The 18,695-nt window shown below is 52.6% G+C and overlaps 1 protein-coding gene across 13 annotated transcripts in view; it reads left to right on the top strand.

The window, feature by feature from the left end:
* MSI2 (musashi RNA binding protein 2) overlaps positions 1-18,695 on the top strand; it is a 405,753-nt gene that overhangs the window by 318,600 nt on the left and 68,458 nt on the right. For all 13 annotated transcript variants that reach the window (XM_059877826.1, XM_059877828.1, XM_059877829.1 and 10 more), the window contains one exon: positions 10,731-10,813. In XM_059877826.1, the coding sequence (XP_059733809.1) occupies positions 10,731-10,813 (83 nt within the window). The remainder of the gene's footprint in view (positions 1-10,730; positions 10,814-18,695) is intronic.

Raw genomic sequence — 18,695 nt, forward strand, 5'->3', positions numbered from 1 at the left:
CATTTCTAACAAACCCCTCACCCAGCAGGAGACCACGAGGGCCACACTGAGAAACACTGGGTTAGGAGCACCGTTCACTTTCACCCCCAGTTTGGTTTATGGTCTCGGGACCTCCATAGATGGTCCTGAGCCTATGGTGGCCGGATGAAAAGCCTACTTGTACCGAAGCCTTAATGAAATGCTTGCTGGTTCACGGTCAGCATCCGACCTTTAGAAGGTTGATGCTCACATTTCAAGGTCAGGCATTGGCTAGAGCATCCTCAGGCAGAACGAGAAAGAAAAGCACCTTTCCAGTTGAGAAATTGGCTCCCCTCTGGCAAGTGGCACCCATGTGGCTTGATATTAATTTAGAGCGTCCGGTCTTGAGCAGCTCCTCGGCACTAGTTTGGAGGGAGAGTGTCGTTTCTGTCACATTGTCCCCCCCACACTTGAGATCGCTCCCTGCTCCGCCCCCACTCCCCTGGCCCCCGGAGGCTCAGGTGTGCGAGCTGGCTCGCCGAGCCCCTTCCCCTCCCGATGCAGCCTGTGCGGGGATACAGAGACGCGTGTCGATTTGCACCGATCCCGGCTCTGTGTGTGCGCCAGCCACTTGTAATTCCCCACAGTCCCAGCCAGCTCTGCACGGCAGCAAGAAATATGACCAGGCAAGTTGAGAAAATAAATTAAACTAAGTGTCAACTTTTCTTGTTTCTCTCCTCATTATTAAGAGATGGAATGGGGCTCGTTTATCAAGCAGGGGGAGAAATTAATTGACACGGCTTTAATATCATGATGTCTGGCGTGTCTGGTCACATTCCTTCATTTTTTGGAAAGGCATTTTATTATCGTTTACAGCAACCAGCTGCCAAACTACTGGTGTAAACGAGGCAGCAGGTGCATGAGTGACGCCCTGCGAAAGGACTGCAGTGCTGGCCCGAAAGGGGCGCAGCGGGGAGGAGAGGCCAGGTCAGAAAGGGCCCCCCGCCCCCCAGCCCAGAGAGGCAGCCTGTCGGCTCCTGGGCAGGGCAGAGAGAAGGGATGTCTGCAGACTGTCCGACCCATCACAGTCCCATTTGCCGGCCACAGAGGAGGGTAGTTGCAGGCCTCTGCCTCTGACGACCTCCTGGCCCTCACACCTTTGCTCTGACCAGCCATGAGGCCGAGTCCTGCATCCATCGAGGGTCAGCTTGCCTGCCCCCTGTTCTTGGTTCTTAACAAGGCCAGGGACTTGAGCGCTTTTCTGTTCATCCCTCCAGGGCGGCTGACTCTAAATTAGAGAGCCAGTTTGCTGCAAGAGGTGTCTGCTAGCATCTTCTTTGATGATGCAATCCGGTTTTCAGCAGCTCTGTGGTTGGGGTCTGGAAACGTTCAGAGGAGTTCCTGCCCTGTTCCTTGGCCAGACTAGCTTAGGTGATGCTCTGGTTTTCTTGATAAAATTGATCTTCGGGGTGTTGCTCTTAAAACTCTCGCTGTCCCCTGCACTATCTGTATGTTAAGGGCGTGTCCACACCAGAGTGTGGATGCTCAGCTGGCCGGGCCGGCACCGCTGTCTCTCCCGTGCTCTCCTGCTGGGTCGTGAGGCTGAGGGACTGTTGGCCGGTTTGTAGAGGGTCTCGCTGAGCAATGAGGGTGGGGCTCCAGACCCAGGTAGGATGTGTCGAGAACCCAGCAGATACTGGGTTTGGGGTAATCCACCTTCATGTGAAGGAAGGAGGCTGGGATGGAATGAACACAGGCTTTCCCACCCCTGCTGTCTGACCCTTGAGTCTGTAAAGTAGGGACAACCATCCCTAATCCACCAGGGTCGGCGGGGGGCGGGGCGGGGGTGTGGTTGGTGACTGAATTAAAGAAACTTGCTCAATAAACATAGTAAGCTTTCTCTTTTTATAATTATTGTTAGAATGTGGAATGGTAATAAATAACCACATTTAGGATACCAGACAGTAGATATGATCAAAGGAATTCCCATCCCTGGTTTGGTGGGAAGCGACCTGCTTATCTGCCTGAAATCCACAGAAGTGTTTGAGTGTGAGAGCAGACAGGCCTCCAGGTGGCGCTAGTGGTCAGGAACCCGCCCGCCATTGCAGGAGACATAAGAGACGCGGGTTCCATCCCCAGATCAGGAAGACCTCCTGGAGGAGGGCACGGCAACCCACCCCAGTATTCTTGCCTGGAGAATCCCATGGACAGAGGAGCCTGGCGGGCCTCAGCCCATAGGGTCGCAGAGTCGGACTCGACTGAAACAACCTCGCAGGCACACTCGTGAGAGCATCACACCCGGATGGTGGCCCCTCCTGCCTGGTACCTAAGTCTGAAGGTGCTCAGGAAAGTAATGGCAGCTCAGACTGGACTTCACTGGTGTCCGGGTAACAGGTAGCAAGTATCCCCAAGTGGCAGGCAGTCATTGGAAACGTATCCTTTCCTTTGGAAAGGCAGCTTGTTTTTTTCTTCGAATAGATCAGTCTTCTGAGTTACATTTGTTTAGGACAAACTCAAGGGCATGTGAAGCCACCAGGTCCCACCAGATAAGGGGCCTTCAGACCCTAGCCAAAGTTCCCGGAAAACCTTTCCAAGGAGATGAAACCCATTTGCCAAACCTGCTGAAGCCCATAGACATGGCCCAGAAATGGTCTGAGTTGGGGGCAGGTTGGGCAGCCTGAGGTGAAGTGTCATCAGTGGACACACGGCTACCGTGCTGAAGCCCGCAGACCACCAGGGTTCGTGCCCCAGGCCTCCCCTTCTCGGGACCGTGGGGCCCCCAGACCAGCAGGGAGGAGTTGCAGAAGGAGCCAGGCATGACTCCTGGTCAGCTCCTGCTCTGGCTTCGGGGCCACGTGCCTGCATAGAGGAGGTGTGTAACTGTGCCAAGCAGTTGAGCAAAATGATGATGGAGGAGGCTGCCCTGCCCCTCGCAGGGTTGCCTTGGGGACCAGGGAGGGTGATAACAGGAGAAGTCTTTTGAAACCAGAAAGTGCTGCCCACGCCCGGACCCAAGGGATTCGTATTTATCCTAGAAGCAGCCCACGGCTGCTTCTGCTTCCCACCAACTCTGGGTTATTAGCCAGAGAGGGAGGTTGCGTGGGTTATAAATACACTTGGGTACGCGTACCTTAAATTCCTCATGGGATACCCAGAATAAATTTGACAGTCTGGGTTTTTTTTTTCTCTCTCATTTTTTTCCTCATTAACCAAGTGTGTTAACTCCTGACTTGCATTGATTTTCACTGAAGACGCATTGGACACTGCATGATTGCCTATTAGTGTTCATTGACCTATATGATAAGAGAAGAAAATTATTTTTGAGGCTAGGAGAAGGCCGTCCCCGTCTTTCCCTCCTGACCAAAAAAGAATTCTCTGCAAGTTAGCTGTTGGCTGTTCCTCAGTGACTGCGTCTGGAGCAGGTCATTTTAATTGTGAGGCATCTTGTTCTCAGAGCTCTCGTCTTATGTGTGTATGTTCATGTGTGTTTACAGCTTTGTATTATTCAGGTGAATAGTCGGTGTTGTTCATTTGAATAAAAGAGGGAAAAAAAGGTTTGACTATTAAACGCTTATCTCTTAAATAGAGCCTACTTGTTAGTTTCCATAATAGCTTCATTCAAGAGAATGCTGTAGAACTGCATTTTTAAATGCTCACTGCTACCCTATATATGTCTGTTTTTAAATCCCGTTTTGTTTGGGATTCACCTTCCCACCACCTTCCTTGTCCCAGTTTTGCTGACTCCTGGCATCCCTCAGAAGTGCGGGTAGGGTTAACGTGGGGACTTGGAGAGAGGCAGGCAGGTATCCTTTGCTGATGACGAGGGAGAGGGTTTCTTTGGGGAACTATCCTGTTTTCCCCCAAATTTTGGCCCTGTGCCACTCTCCTTTCTAGGGATGGTGGCTGACGACTTCACACCCCTCGGGAAGGGACTTCCCTGGTGGTCCAGTGGCTAAGACGCCACGCATCCAGTGCAGGGGGCCTGGGTTCGATCCCTGGTCAGGGAAGTGGATCCCATATGCTGCAACTAAAAATCCCATATGCCCCAACGAAAAATCCCGTCTTCCACAATGAAGTTCAAAGATCCCACGTGCCACAATTAAGATCTGGCGCAGCCAAATTAACTAATTTTTGAAATGTTTTCTGGCTCTGGCATGGCACCTTCTTAGGACCAAGAGAGACTATGCCCTGAGCAGGGGTGTTCACAGCGGTTCCCCAGAGGGCCCTGCTGGCGTGAGAGCCCTCACAGACTCTGTGTGTCCAAGTCCTTGCCCCGGCAGGGACCAGAGCAGGATCCCCGACGCAGGCCAGCCCAGCTCTGCTGACTCTCCATGAGACCAGAGCGGTGAAGGCACTCTCCTGGGGCACACAGCTCACTACCGGGCCCTTGCTTTTGAGCAAGGATAATTGCGTGTTTTTTCACCTGGCTGCTATGTGTCCGATGGACCTTCATGAGACTCCATTTCTGATTCTCTGCAAGGCTGTCTTTTGGAAAAAAATGACAGGGAAATAATCAGTCCTTCCCATTCCTTTTTTTTTTTCTCCCTTATGTTCAAAAAAAAATTTATTTGTAAAAAATACAATGATATAGGTTTATGCTGAGAAATGCAGCAATAAATACTGTGGAAGAAAACAGAGCAGTTCTACATTGGCACAAACAGGAAGGGCAAAGGCGCCCCCAGACTTCCATGTCCGCAGGCCAATTTTGTACACGTTCCTTTTGAAACGCCACTCGGAGAAGATCTCATCAGCTTAGGTAAGAGTAAGTACATGTATAATCGCAAATGCACACTGGTCAGGACTTTATTTAAAAATTAGCAAACAATACTGTGGAAACATTGATACATAAATTTCTAAAATGCATCTTAAATTTAAACGTGGCAAAAACCATGTTGAGCTGTAAGCATGTTTAGTCTTCCATGTAGAAACGAGATACTAAACTGTAAAAAGAAACAAAAAAATAACTTCCTATTGTTTGAGAATACCAGTTTTAAGCAGAGGACTGTAAAAATGCATAGATTTTTAATGAAAGAGCTGACGGCACAGGGTACTCCTCAGCCTCCTGGGTCTTATGTAGAATCTGTACATTCGGCAGACTGTTCAAAAGACTGCGATGCACTGAAAACAGTATGCTAAGTGAAATAAACCAGACACAGAAGAACAAATAGTGTATGATTCCAAGTCCATGAAGTGCCTAGAGTTGGTGAGTTCATGGAGAATAAATGTTACTGGGGGCTGCGGGAGGGAGGGAGAGACATTGCTTCAGGGCATAGAGTTCTGCTCTGGGAGGGGGAAGAGTTCTGGGGATGATAGTTCTGGAGAGTGGTGATGGTTGTGTAACATCATGAGTGAGCAAATGTCACCATCCTGTACACTTAAAAATAGCTAAAGGGTACATTTTATGTTACGTTTATTTTACTCAGTAAAAAATTAATTTCAAAAATGGAAAAGGCTTGGATGCCAAAAAAAGGATTTTTCCCACCCACTGCCACATCCCTCCCAAATTTTTGACTTCCTTCTTCTGCCCTTCATACCTCAGGTTAATTTATTTTGTTGGGGAGGGCGCAGTGCTCACCACTGAGTCGCTACTACTACTGCTGCTAAGTCGCTTCAGTCGTGTCCGACTCTGTGCGACCCCGTAGACGGCAGCCCACCAGGCTCCCCCGTCCCTGGGATTCTCCAGGCAAGAACGCTGGAGTGGCTTGCCATTTCCTTCTCCAATGCATGAAAGTGAAAAGTGAAAGTGAAGAGCTCAGTCGTGTCCAACCCTCAGCGACCCCATGGACTGCAGCCTAGCAGGCTCCTCCATCCATGGGATTTTCCAGGCAAGAGTACTGGAGTGGATTGCCATTGCCTTCTCCGACTGAGTTGCTAATTCATTGTAAATGAGGATGCATCTGTAAGATAAAAATGATTATACGTTCAGGAATAACATTTATTGATAATTAAATGTTTCGTTGCTTCTTTGCTTTCTCCAAATGGAATAAATAAATATTTTAGACATAATCAAGTTTGTTTTCTCTGTTTGGGCCAAACAGACATGGCTGTTGAAATGATATAGATCTTTAAAATACTGCAAATGAGTCTTGACATTGCTGAGTTGTGTTGAGTCCAAGGTACATAGGCTTGAAATCCAGACTCTCTCCTGTGATCAGGAAAATCAGTTTTGTGATACTCGAATTCTGAGTCCTTCGGGATTAGGGAAGGGACCAGCGGGGAGCCAGGATCTGAAGTGATGCTGTGTGTCTTCCCCCTCCCTTCCCCGTGCAGCAGTCTGCATTTTAATTCCTGTCTCCCGCCTCCTCCGCACCTCTTCCTGTCTCTGGGCGGTGGCAGGGACTGGGAAATCGGGGCGACAGTGAGTCTGGAGTAGCGCTGGGCCAGGAGTTCTGATAGTTGCTGTGTGGTGGACCAGGCAGAAGTGGGGAAAAGCAGTTTCCTTGGCAGGGGACTGAACCCAGCGCTTCTAGGAGACTTGACTTACCTGGGCACCAGGTGACGTTAAACCAGTCTCCTCCAGCTCCTGGAGGGGTACCCTGGACGGGCACTGACCCACCTTCTTTTCCGGTGGCACAGATGGGCACGCCTCATTTGTCCACACTCTCCCGCCTTCCATTCAAAGTGCGTGCCTTGTCTGGCTGGAGCGATCTCGTCGGGCCCTTCTGCATGGGGGCGGCCAGAACCCAGCACCTTGCTGTCTTAGCTCCAGTGGCTGCTGTGAGAAATGGCCGCCAACTGAGGGCTTCAAGCCACAGAAGTTCATTCTCACGGTTCTGGAGGCTGAAGTCTGAAATCAGAGCGTCAGGAGGACCACGTTCTCTCCGAAGGCTCTAGGGGCCGGCCTTCCCTCTCCCGGCTCCTGGGGGCTCCCGGCCTGCCTTGGCTGGCGGCCTCGTCCCTGCATGCCCTGCGTCCGTCCTCACGAGCCGTCTCCCTTAGAGTCTCTCACCTCCCTCTCCACGGCACAGAACGCCTGCTGTTGGATGGTGGGCCACCCTAACAGTGGGGTGATCTCTTCTTGAGATTCTGAACTTACATTTGCAAAAGCCTTTTTTCTAGATAACATCACATGCAGAGTTTCCAGGGGGTAGGATGTTTACCTACCTTTTGGGGGGCCGCTGTTCATCTTGATTAGCAGCGAGGTTCTTTCCCTGCCTAAGAACTGGCCCATCCTGGCATGTTGAGGGTTTGCATGTCGCCTTGGTCTGAGTTTGGGCCAGAGGGGCGGCTTCAGAGACAGAGGAGACGCCAGAGTGACTCATGAACTAGATGTGAGGGTGGCAAGGGAGGGGGAGGCCCGTACAGGGAAGAAGTGGGAACCTCTGACCTGTCCCTTGAGAAGAGGGACGATCCAGCACGGTGCCTGGCACATGGGGATCGGGTTTATGGCCGAGGAGGGCCCGAGTCGGTCTCGAGGGAAGGCCATGACGCCGGTTAGGCGGCCGCTCAGACCCTGGAGGAGCAGAAATGGCTTGTTCTGTCGTGCTCAGCCACCCGCTGCTGTGTGTTAGGGCCTCTGTGTGTCCTGGGGACCCAGAATGAGTAAGGCCCCTGCCCAGCCCTTGTCCTCGAAGCCAGTCTAGAAGGCTCCTGCATCTTCTGCCGTGCCACCTCTCCCTCCCTTGGGGACCTTCTGAAGGCATGGCACCTTGGTCCCTTCTTCTAGGATCTGGGTTCCAGAAGCGTGGCCAGGAAGGGGATTAGCCTGAACGTCGCCAGCCTCCCTGTGCGTGCTGCAGCAGCTCCTGCCTGGATGAGAATGTTGTTGTTCAGTCGCTCAGTTGCGTCCGACACTTTGTGACCCCATGGACTGCAGCATGCCCGTCTCCTCTGTCCTTCACTATCTCCCAGAGTCTGTTCAAATTCATGTCCATTGAGTCGGTGGTGCTAACCATCGTTTCAGGCCCCTTTGAAGGGGGACTTGGGCAGCCATCACAACAAAGCCCAAAGAGAAATCATTCGGAGACTTACCTCTGGGTGTGGTCTCCTCCAGCGCTGTCTGTAACTGTCGGACCAAGGGTTAGAGAGAAGGCCAGTGTTGTAGCGCTCTCTGCAGGGCCCTGGTTTAGAGCGCTGTATGGACCTGGTGAATTGTTTCCTGTTGGGCCTCATTTTAAACAAAATAACATTGTATCCAAAGACCCTGGGAGACACTTGCCAACTCTGACCCTGTGTGGCAAAGGCTTGTACGTGCCCCTCACGATGGGTCTCACCTCCAGCCTTACGTGTCTACAGTGGCCTGAGCTGAGCTGCATAGGCTGGAACACCGACCTGGTATTTGGTGTTTGGTAATAAATTACATGGGCTTCCCTGATGGCTCAGACTGCACAGTGCAGGAGACCTGGGTTCGATCCCTGGGTAGGGAAGATCACCTGGAGGAGGGCATGGCAACCCACTCCATTATTCTTGCTTGGAAAATCCCATGGACAGAGGAGCCCTGTGGGCTACAGTCCACGGGGTCACAAAGGGTCAGACACAACTGAGTGACTGAGCACAGAGAGCATAGTAAATTACATAGCATCGTAAAGATTGTGATAGCTGATTCTGTGGTCATCCTTGCCCTCTGTTTTACTGGAGATTGAGAGCAGGGAGTGGCCTTTTCCATTCCTTCCCCAAGGAATCTTCCAGATCTCACGGGAGCTGGGATGTAGGTGTGCAGTGCCCGCAGCAGCCCTCCGCTGCTCCTTAAAAGATGGTTGGAGGTCAGGGAGAAGAGCGTCCTGAGAGATTTTCTGTCCACCTGGGATTTCTGGGGCCCAGAGTAGACACAGAAGCTTTAAAAGGGAGCATCTGTATGTGTACTCATGACAGGAAGCACTGATTATCATACTACTAAAACAGCTGTTCTGATTTTCGTGTTCCTGGTTGGTGTACACAGGCTTGTGTTAGGCCAGGCTCATAACTCTGGGGAGGATAGTGTCTTGGTCAGTTGAGCTGTTGGGAAGATCCCCTGGAAGAGGGCATGGCAACCCGCTCCAGTATTTGGGCTTCCCTAGTGGCTCAGACAGTAAAGAACCTGTCTGCAATGCAGGAGACCTGGGTTCGATCCCTGGGTTGGGAAGATCCCCTGGAGAAGGAAATGGCAAGCCACTCCAGTATTGTTGCCTGGAGAATCCCATGGACAGAGGGGTCTGGCAGGCTGCAGTCCATAAGGTCACACAGAGCTGGACACGACTGAAGCGACTTAGCACACACATAGACTGGGAGGCTTACAAACAACAGAAATGTGTTTCTCATAATACTGAAGGCTGCAGGTCCATGATCAGGGCGTCAGCATGGTCAGGTTTTTGGTGAAGGCCCTCTTCTGGTTTGCAAATGGATGTCTTATTGTGTCCTCCCAGGGCAGAGAGTGCAAGGAAGCAGGCTGCCTCGTGTTACATAAGGGCACTGATCCCATTCATGAGGCCTCCACCCTCGTGATTCAAACGTCTCCCAAAGGCCCCACCTCCTAACACCATCCCGCTGGGGTGGGATTTCAATACATGAATGTGGGGGAACACAAACATTGAGTCCATGAAGTTCTCCAGGCAAGAGTACTGGAGTGGGTTGCCATTCCCTTCTCCAGGGGATCTTCCCGACCCAAGGACTAAACCTGGGTCTCCTGCATCGTAGGCAGATTCTTTACCGTCTGAGCCACCATGGACTGAGGAGCCTGGTGGGCTGTATAGCCCATGGGGTTGCAAAGAGCCAGACACGACTGAGCAACTAACAGGTTCACTTCCACTAAACATTGAGCCCGTAGCAGAGATTTGGGTCGTGACCCGAAAGGGTCCCAACATGCAGTCTCACCACCTTAGGCTGCAGGTGCAAACCTTGAGGCTTGGCGGGGAGAAGGGGCTTCCCAGGAGGACACATATATTTGATGCAGAGTCAGGACTGGGATCCGGGTCTGTGGCCTCCCCATCAGGTTGCCTGTGCTCCTGCGTGCAGCCGCTGAGGCTTCATTTCATCCAGGGCGGGGTGCCATCCCATCCGTGGGTCTGTATGTCAAAGTGCAGCTTACCCAGTGGGGTCACAGATGGGGCAGCATGCTGAACCCTGTTGGGGGCGGGAGGAGAAGAAAGAGAGGGCAGGAAGGTGGCGAGAGGCACTCAGGATGCTGAGCAGTGGTCGGCTGCCAAAATTCTTCAGTGCAGCTTGTCTAGCAAAGCCGGCCTCCAGCCGAGTAAATACAGCAGATAGCTGACGGGCTGACAGCAGGCATCAAACAGTCTTAAACTGCACCAAATCTGCAGCGCTTTTGAAGCCACAGTAGAAAAAGGATGCCTGCGCAGAACAGAGGCCTGAGACTTTTAATCGTTTCTTCCAGGCCTCAGGATGTCCTGATGAGGTATTAGAGGAAGTAATTCAGGAAGAAAAGGACAAATAACCGCCTCCGTCTGGAGGCCGACCCGAGGGCTGGCCACTCCATCGAGGAAAGGGCGAGTGTGGCCCCGCGGTCATCTGCTGTCCCCGTCCCCCGCCCGCCCTCCTCCCGCCGGGAGCCCTGGGCTCTGACCCTTGTAAATAACAGACACGTAAATTTCCTGTTTGCTTCCGGGCAGATGTAAACCACATGTGCCCGCCGCATGGGGGTGAAATCATTAACTTTTCCTCACTGTTGGAAGGGTGCGCTGTACAAATTAGAAATCATTTCCTCAAGCTGGAGGCCTTACCCAGGGATCCATTCCCTGCCCTCCTCCCAGGAGCCTGGTCACCACCGCAGGACATCAAAGAAAGGGAACGGAACTCAACTTCTCCTCTCTGTCTTTTTTCCTTCCTTTCTCCTCTAGGGTTTGGCTTTGTCACTTTTGAGAATGAAGACGTTGTGGAGAAAGTCTGTGAGATTCATTTCCATGAAATCAATAATAAAATGGTAAGTTGGCGGGAAGGAAATCTAAAAAGGAGGGGATATAGATGTGTATGTATAACTCATTCATTTTGCTGTACAGCAGAAACTAATATACTGTTGTAAAGCAGTTATACCTCAATAAAAATCAATGAAAAAATGGTAAGTTGGTAGGGGTTACATTGAAATGCCTCCCCTTCCCCCATATACACCTCTTATCCTACAGACTGCTGCAGCCTGGTCATGCTAGAAGGTGCGCTGGGTGGGCGCAGGGACCACACTAAGAGTTCAGTTCTGTGAACAGCAGGAGTTGACAAAGTTTTTCTGTAAAGGATCAAATAGGATATATTTTCTGCTTTGCAGGCCGTACAACTGACTATCCAGCTACAAACCGTCTAGAGACAATATATACAGGAATAAGCAGGGCTGTGTTTAATAAAGCTTTGTTTGTGACTTCCCTGGAGGTTCAGACAGTAAAACGTCTGTCTACAATGTCTAAGCTTTGTTTAAGGACACTAAAATTGAAATCTCGTAATTTTCACATCACAAATGTTTATTGATTAAGTGATTGACATTTAAAAATGTAAAAACTGGGGACTTCCTTGGTGGTCCAGTGGTTAAGACTTTGCCTTCCAGTGTACGGGGTGTGGGTTCAGTCCCTGGTCCGGGAGCTAAGATTCCACATGCCTCCAAAAAACAAAACATAAAACAGAAGCAATATTGTAACAAATTCAATAAAGACTTTAAAAATGGTTCACATTAAAAAAAAAAAATTCTTAAAAATGTAAAAACCATTCCTGACTCTGGGCCTCTACAGAAGTGGCTGGGGGACTCAGATTTGACCTGCAAGTTTAAATTTGCCAACACCTGGTCTTGGTATGCATCTGCTGTTTAGCTTGGTTTTTGAGAGCTCTATCTTAGATATGAAGTATATTGCCCAAATTATCTATCTCTTCAGGCCCTGCTGGGTAATTAACATTCTCTCCTTCTGATCAGCTAGTGTTACCCTCATGATCGGTTGTTTTGGCCTCCTTTTGGCCTTCTAAAGTCCCTTTTCCTAGAGGACACGCTCGACTAGAAGCGTGTTGGATCATTTAAGTTTGGGTAGCAGACCGACCGCCCAGAGAAGTGGCCACCAGAGGGCGCCATACCATGTGCAGCTCAGGCATGACAGCTTGGAAGTCTAAACGCCTTTCTTCCAATTGAGTAGGTGGGTGAGAACCCCCTTCCTGTTGGCTCCAGAAAGATGGCAGCCCAGCAGGTGTTTCTAGAGCCGTCAGCAGGTCCTGAGAGCCAGAACATTTAGAGCCAGCAGCACCTCCAGCCCCAAGAAAAGAGGGAGGGCGCGTATGTGTTCACTCACAGCTGTAACTTTGATATTCTCTTTCTTTAGTCAAAACATTCCTTGCTTCTGAAACATGCATTCAGATACACATTGTATATTGGTCTGATATGTGTTCACCAACTTTAAATTCAATAATAGAGCTTTTAGTGTGGATAAGATCAAAGCAATCTGCTTAGCATGTGGTTGCTACAGGCCTGATTCAATATTTGACTTGCTAATTTTTTCCCAGGGCACTAAAATAATATTGTTCGTATTGTTCCTAACAGTCATATGCATCTGAAATGAAAATACTGTTTCTTTGCATCCTGTGGGTTGGAGGCATCAGCTCAGGCATTGAAATGGTACCGGGCGGATGGGGGTAGAGAAATAACCGAGTTCCCCTCACGGGCTCCCACCCCCTCCAGCTGATCTCTCTCGGTAGGTCAGTACTTGCTGGTTTTTTTTTAAACTAGAGAGACGAGGCTTAAAAAGAAAGCTGCTTCTAGTGCCCGGAGGCCTTGTCTCTCTAGCCAGGCCAGCTATGGCCAGACTCCACTGAGGCCTGCCTGGGCACTGGGGGATGGGGAAGGGCCGCCCAAGGCACTGGCAGCCTCCAGTCCTGTGCTGCCAGGACTTCACGGTTCGTCGGGAAGGCCCTATGTCGCCTGGCAAGAGGCCTCGCGGTGCTGCCGCAAATGCATATGTGCAACCCTTCACCGTTGACTGGCTTGGCGACAAGCCTGAGACGCGGGCGGAAAGGGCTTCCTTCTCCCCACTGTTCTGTGGGGAGACAGAGGCCCAGGGGATATGCCCCTGGGCCCCTGGGCCCCCTGGGTAGGGAAGGTGCACAGGCCTTGGGGTATTGGCTACCAGGCAAGCTGTGCAGGCGATTATTTGGCTTGGAGGTGGGGAGGTCCCCCCAGATGACACGGGGGACAATCAGAAACTAGAGCTTCAGCCCCAGGTAACCTGCAGTCGTTTGTAGCCGTTGTCCCCCATCTGTCACGTTTGCCCCTTTCTTTTGCACCAAGGTGGAAGCCGACAGTGGCAGGTGCTGGTAATGGCGTGCAGAGTGTGAGGTCTCTGTTTTCTTTGGAATCTGGGGCTGGTTTTAAGAGAAGAAGCAAGAATGGAAATAGGCAAGAGGCATGAATCGGGGGCAGACAGGTCAGGATCACAGAAGCCAAGGGAGGCATCACTGTAGGTGCCCAGCGCAGACCCACCAGGTCCAGGCCCGAAGGGGGAACTTAGAGGTGCTGGACAGGGCAGCATTAGGTCACCTGGCTGAGCTCCAGTGTAACAGGAGGGCCTGTGCAGGGTTGACCCCACGAGCAAAAGCTCCAGGTTGGGCTTGATAAACATTAGCTCTTGCTGTGGTCCACAGTGCCATCAATGAAAGGACTTCTCCAGCAAGCTCCTGTCCTCGGAAGAAGGGTGGAATTTAAAGCACATTGGGAGAGGATTCCACAGCCTGAATTGCTTTGGGTTCTGTGATACTGGTGTCTACTTCTAAGACTCAGAGAAAAAGGAAATGAATTTAAACTGTGCTGTGGACAGAATTCAAATGAGAGATCAGAAAGACTCTGAGAGCTTAGAGACTGCCAAGCAGAAACAGGGGCGGCGGTGAGAATGTATGTAGGAGTGTTTTGTAAACTAGACTGTGCTCCAGCCCTGTGAAGACAGATCTCCTGGACGCCTCGCGGGGACAGAGTGCTGGGGTCCTCCCCCACACCCCCGAGCTCCTGCAGCTACCGTTGTCTCCTGTCCACAGGGAGGAGAGAACTCACCGTGCTGAGTCACAAACACAGGACTCGAATCCAGCTCTTCTTATTCTTAATCCGGCACTCCTGTGCCTGGCACTCAGTGGGCCCTGTATACATGATTGTGGAATGAAGAAAAGGTTAGGTGAGGGACCCCATGACAGTAAGGCATATCGTCATTCCCACAGCCATTTCCCATCTGATTTGGTGGTTTAATCTCCTGGGCATTTAAAAAAAAAAAAAGATGAGAGTCCTTCTCTATGTCCAGGACAGCCAGCAGCTGATGTGGGGGCACGTGTTTCTACCTGCAGAGAAGCAGAGAGGCCGGACGGAACAAACTCTCCCGGATGCGCCCCCCCCCCCAACCCTGGGGAGGTCAGGGTCATGGCAGGGGGATGGGCAGAGCCATGCCTGGCGCCCCCGCACGAGACCCCAGGGATCACTGGTATTTGGGGAAGCCAACGCCACCATCTCCTGAGTGCTTGCATTATGGATGTCGTTTGATCCTCACCCACACCTGGTGAAGGTGCTAATTATTATTGTTTAAAATTTTTTTCTTTTAATTGGAGGCTAATTACTTTACAGGGTTGTAGTGGGTTTTGCCATACACTGACATGAGTCAGCCATGGGCGTATGCTTGACTGATAAGCAAGGTGAGGCAGAGAGAGGAGTCAGGCAGCTTGCTCAGAGCCACATGGCCAGAAGTGGCTACAGCAGGTTCCAGGCCCGAGTCCGGAGCTCCCATCTGTACCCAGTAGGCCGCTCCTCTCGTGGCTGAAGGGAACCTGGAGGGGCATCATCTAGCTGGGCACCAGCCTTCCAGGGCCGCTGACCACCCCTCTCAGCAGCCACACAGCAGCCCAGGTGATTCCAAGTTCTCCTGCCGGCACACAGAGGACGCGGGCTCACTCGGGGCCAGGCTCCCGACTGGGAAGAAGGGCCAAGCCTCTGAGGGGTCCCTGGGGGCCACAAGCCTCTTCCCCACTCCCCCTGCAACCCGAGCTCAGGGCCCGACCCACGAGACCTGGTCCTGGCGTCCGACCAGACACAGAACGGAGGGCAGACGTGGCTCCTCACGGTCAGCACGTGGGGCACGCGTGGGCCACCTGGGCACCGTCCGGAGGGGCGCCCCCCGGCCCCAGTGCCAGCCTGCCAGCAAGGTGCAGTAGTGATGCCCCCCTCCTGCCTGGCCCTGAGTAGTTACCAGTGCAGCCTCCAGGGCCTCCGACAGCCGCGGGGAGGGAGGTGGGGACTGACAGAGACCGCCCTGGGCCTCCTTGCGGGCCTGGCTCAGCCCTCACCGCAGGAGTCGGGGGGCAACGCCAGCTGCAGCGGGTGAGGACTCAGGGTCCAGCTAGAAATGTGCCAGGCAGGGGCACTTCGAGCCCTTCCCCGGCTCTGACCCGCTACAGGACATCAGTGCCCACCAGGCAGCTTACACTCACTCGGTGGTTGTTCCCCTGCACAGAGCGGACAGCAGAGCTCACTCAGGACGGGACTTCCGCCGCCCATGGCTGTAAGGGCAGTGCTTCGATTTGAACCTGTGTCCTTCTGGCCCCAGCCCTGGGTTCTTCCCACTCTACGCTGCTGCCACCTTAGACAGACCTCATCATGGAAAAATCTGGACAGATTTGACTGGTGGATATAGGGCAAGGTTTTGTTTTATGCAGGGATTGCTATAGGATTCCGTTAAGCATCCTTTTCCTTGTTCCTTTAAGTGATCCGATGTATGTATTGTTAAGCAAGCTTGTCAGGAATGCAGAGTATCAGGCCCCGCCCCAGATGTGCCAAAACAGAATCTGCATTTTGACAAATCCACAGTGATTTGTGTGCACATTAAAGTCTGAGTGCTCCGGAGAGGATCGTGGCTAACGAGATAATGTGGGGGTTTGGGTCATAAATCGTCCATCCAGTGTCATGAGGAAGGAACCCAGGAGTGAACACGGAGCCAGCTGAGTCTGGGGCTCTCTGCAGCACCCACCCTTGCATGGTCAGAGACCAGACCACCCGCAGACGCTCTCAGCATCCTCGCCTCCCCTCTGACTTGTGTCTCAGGGGGTTGACTGCAGGTGTGTGAGGCTCATCCACAGGGTGATGGTCTGGACCCTCCAGTGATGTCGAATGTCCTTGTCCCCAGGTTGGGACCTACTGGGTCATTCAGAAGCACCCAGGACTCCAAAACATGTGGTCCCAAGCCTGAAGTCTAGGCCCACCACTGGTTGCCCTGTGGTTGGCAAGTACCCCACCTGTATGCATCTGTTTCCTCCTCCCAAAGACGGTGATGGCAGCTGCCCTCAGCATCCTGTAGGAAATGCTGATTTAGTCCCTGACCCTGGGAGGTCTTGGCCTGCTCTTTCGTCTGGTGTATGAGCTGGTCGCCTTGAAGAAATCAGCCTTCCTGAAAACCCCCTTAGTAACTGTAACTTTCCACTTGGCCTAAACCAGGCACCAATCAATTTTTTGTCAAGGGCCAGATAGTAAATATTTTAAGCCTTAAAGGCTCTTCATCTCTGTCACAACGAATGACATGTTAATGATGGGCATGGCTGCTGCTGCTGCTGAGTCGCTTCAGTCGTGTCCGACTCTGTGTGACCCCATAGACGGCAGCCCACCAGGCTCCTCCGTCCATGGGATTTTCCAGGCAAGAGTACTGGAGTGGGGTGCCATTGCCTTCTCCGATGGGCATGGCTACGTTGAAGTTAAAACCTTATTTACAAAAATAAGTGGCATCTGGATTTGGCCTTGGACCGCAGTTTTCAACTCCTGGCCTCATCCGCTGTAGCTCAGAGCAGGTGGTCTGCTTATCTTAATGGACCCAAGAGGAGCTTCTCAGCCAGGCGGTCACCCAGGTCCTCTACTACTGAGGCAGCATTTTACTAGCTGGGGCGGGGGCCAGCAAGCAGATGCCGGGGTTTGGGGTTGCAGCCTGTGGAAAGTAGCAGTGCCTTCATTCTTAGGGGGCTCCGAGCACTGAGCAGGTGTGGAGGGAAGCATGGGGTGCTGTCCACCCAAGAGGCCTTCCCGGCGGTGGTGCCGTGAACTGCTCACTGCCGACACCCCACAGTGCGGTCACTGCCCGCTCCTGACGGTGACCTCGGGCAGGCTTCTGTGCTTCAGCTCCGTAAGACAGGCAGTGTGGCCCCTACCATGGAGACTGCTGGAATTAGGGCTTGCGGAGGCTTTTACCAGGCCATACATAGCACATTCTATCATTGTGAGAGGTCTTCTTACTGTCGTTATTCTTAGAATCATTGTATTGAACGAAGATGTAATCCTAAGGTAAGGCGGTCCTGGCCAGATGACAGGGCAGTGAGGCAGGTGTGCAGACCTGGGCAGGTCCGGGACCCAAGTCTCCAGGCCAGCAGGGGGTGAGGTGGGCACTCTTGATGCTCCAGCCGGCGGGGAGTCCTGAGAGGAGGGGGCCACACAGCCTGCAGAGCAGAAGGGGACCCCCAGATAGGGTTTTCTAGGTCCCAGGGAAGCTGACTCAGACGTTTCCATTGACTCATCCTTGGGGAGGTTACAAAAACCCCACTTCTAATGTCAGAGCCTGGTGTGATCTCAAGCCTGCCTCCTCCCATTGGGGCACATTTGGGGGGTTAACCCCCAGAACAGGAGCCTCTGAGTGGGAGTGGCTGGCGAGCCAGAGAGCAGGAGAGTCCTGAGTTGGCCACTCCGACCTGGGGCTACAGTTCGGGGTCAGGGAATCCGAGGAGGCCCCAGGCCGGGGTGGGCGCTGACCCTGCCAGGGTGCTGCAGAGACCCAGACCATCGCCTCCCTCCAGCTGCCCGCCCTCAGCCTGAGGACTGAGCTCCACTGGGAACCAGCCCCAGCATGAGGGGGAGGGAGAGGAGGGGCGGATGGAATTAACTGGGCTTCTGTGTTCACTACCCTATTTGCAGCATCGTCCTCACTCGTAAGCTAATTTTAGCTATCCATTCTGCTTCTGTTACCATTTATAAAATGAGAATGTCAAATGCAATATTAAACAAGCAGGATGAAGGCAAAAAAAAACAACAACAGGAAATGCCAGAGAGGCACTTAATAAATGAATCTTGTGTTTACGCTGGAGAGGGAGCGGTCCTCCCCCCAGCCCCCAACCCTCCAGCCCATCACGCATGCGCGCGACCCATCCGCATACGCTGTTTGTGCACCAGCTCTGTTCACGCGAGCAGAGGGCGCTCTGTGTCGAGGGAGGTGGGGGCGGCGGGGAGGGCCATGGTGGTTGGGTGGGAAATGTTCGTCCCTGTTTAGGCAGAAGTGATTTTTCCTGCAGGGAGGTGGCGTCCCGTTGCCTGAGTTCTGGCTCCTTTGCCCTTGATGTGTCCTCTGGGGAGGTCACTGAAGAGGGGCGGGGGAGCGCGGAGCAGCTTCTTGGTGTCTAGGTGCCCAGAGCCTCCGGCTTATCCGTGCGCGCTGGCCCCGCCTTCCTGCACACGCCACCCATGGGTGCAGGGGAGGGCCCGCAGCCTGGAGGAGGCTGCTCCCTTCCTTGGACTCTGCTCACCTGCTCTGCCCGGCTTCCCGGGGACGCGTGAGCCGACGCTCAAGCCGCGCTTTGCTTTGCTTTTCTTGAATTGAGAAATGAAGCTGGGCCCAGCCCCCGTCTCTGGCAGAGCACCCCCCCAACACACACACCAACGAGGATAAACACCTAGCTTGTGGCAGAATTGGGGCACGTGCTGGAGGCTGAGGTTTCTCTTCACTTTGAAATGCCCTTGCAGGTTCCCAGAAATGAGAAGAACAGCTGCTGCTGCCACCATCAGCTTTCTCCCCAAACAGTGCCGCCTGGGAGGCTGCCTTGGCGCACCTTGCTGATGAGAG

The sequence above is a fragment of the Bos taurus genome, chromosome 19 (genome assembly GCF_002263795.3).
Source record: "Bos taurus isolate L1 Dominette 01449 registration number 42190680 breed Hereford chromosome 19, ARS-UCD2.0, whole genome shotgun sequence".
Taxonomy (NCBI): Eukaryota; Metazoa; Chordata; class Mammalia; order Artiodactyla; family Bovidae; genus Bos; species Bos taurus.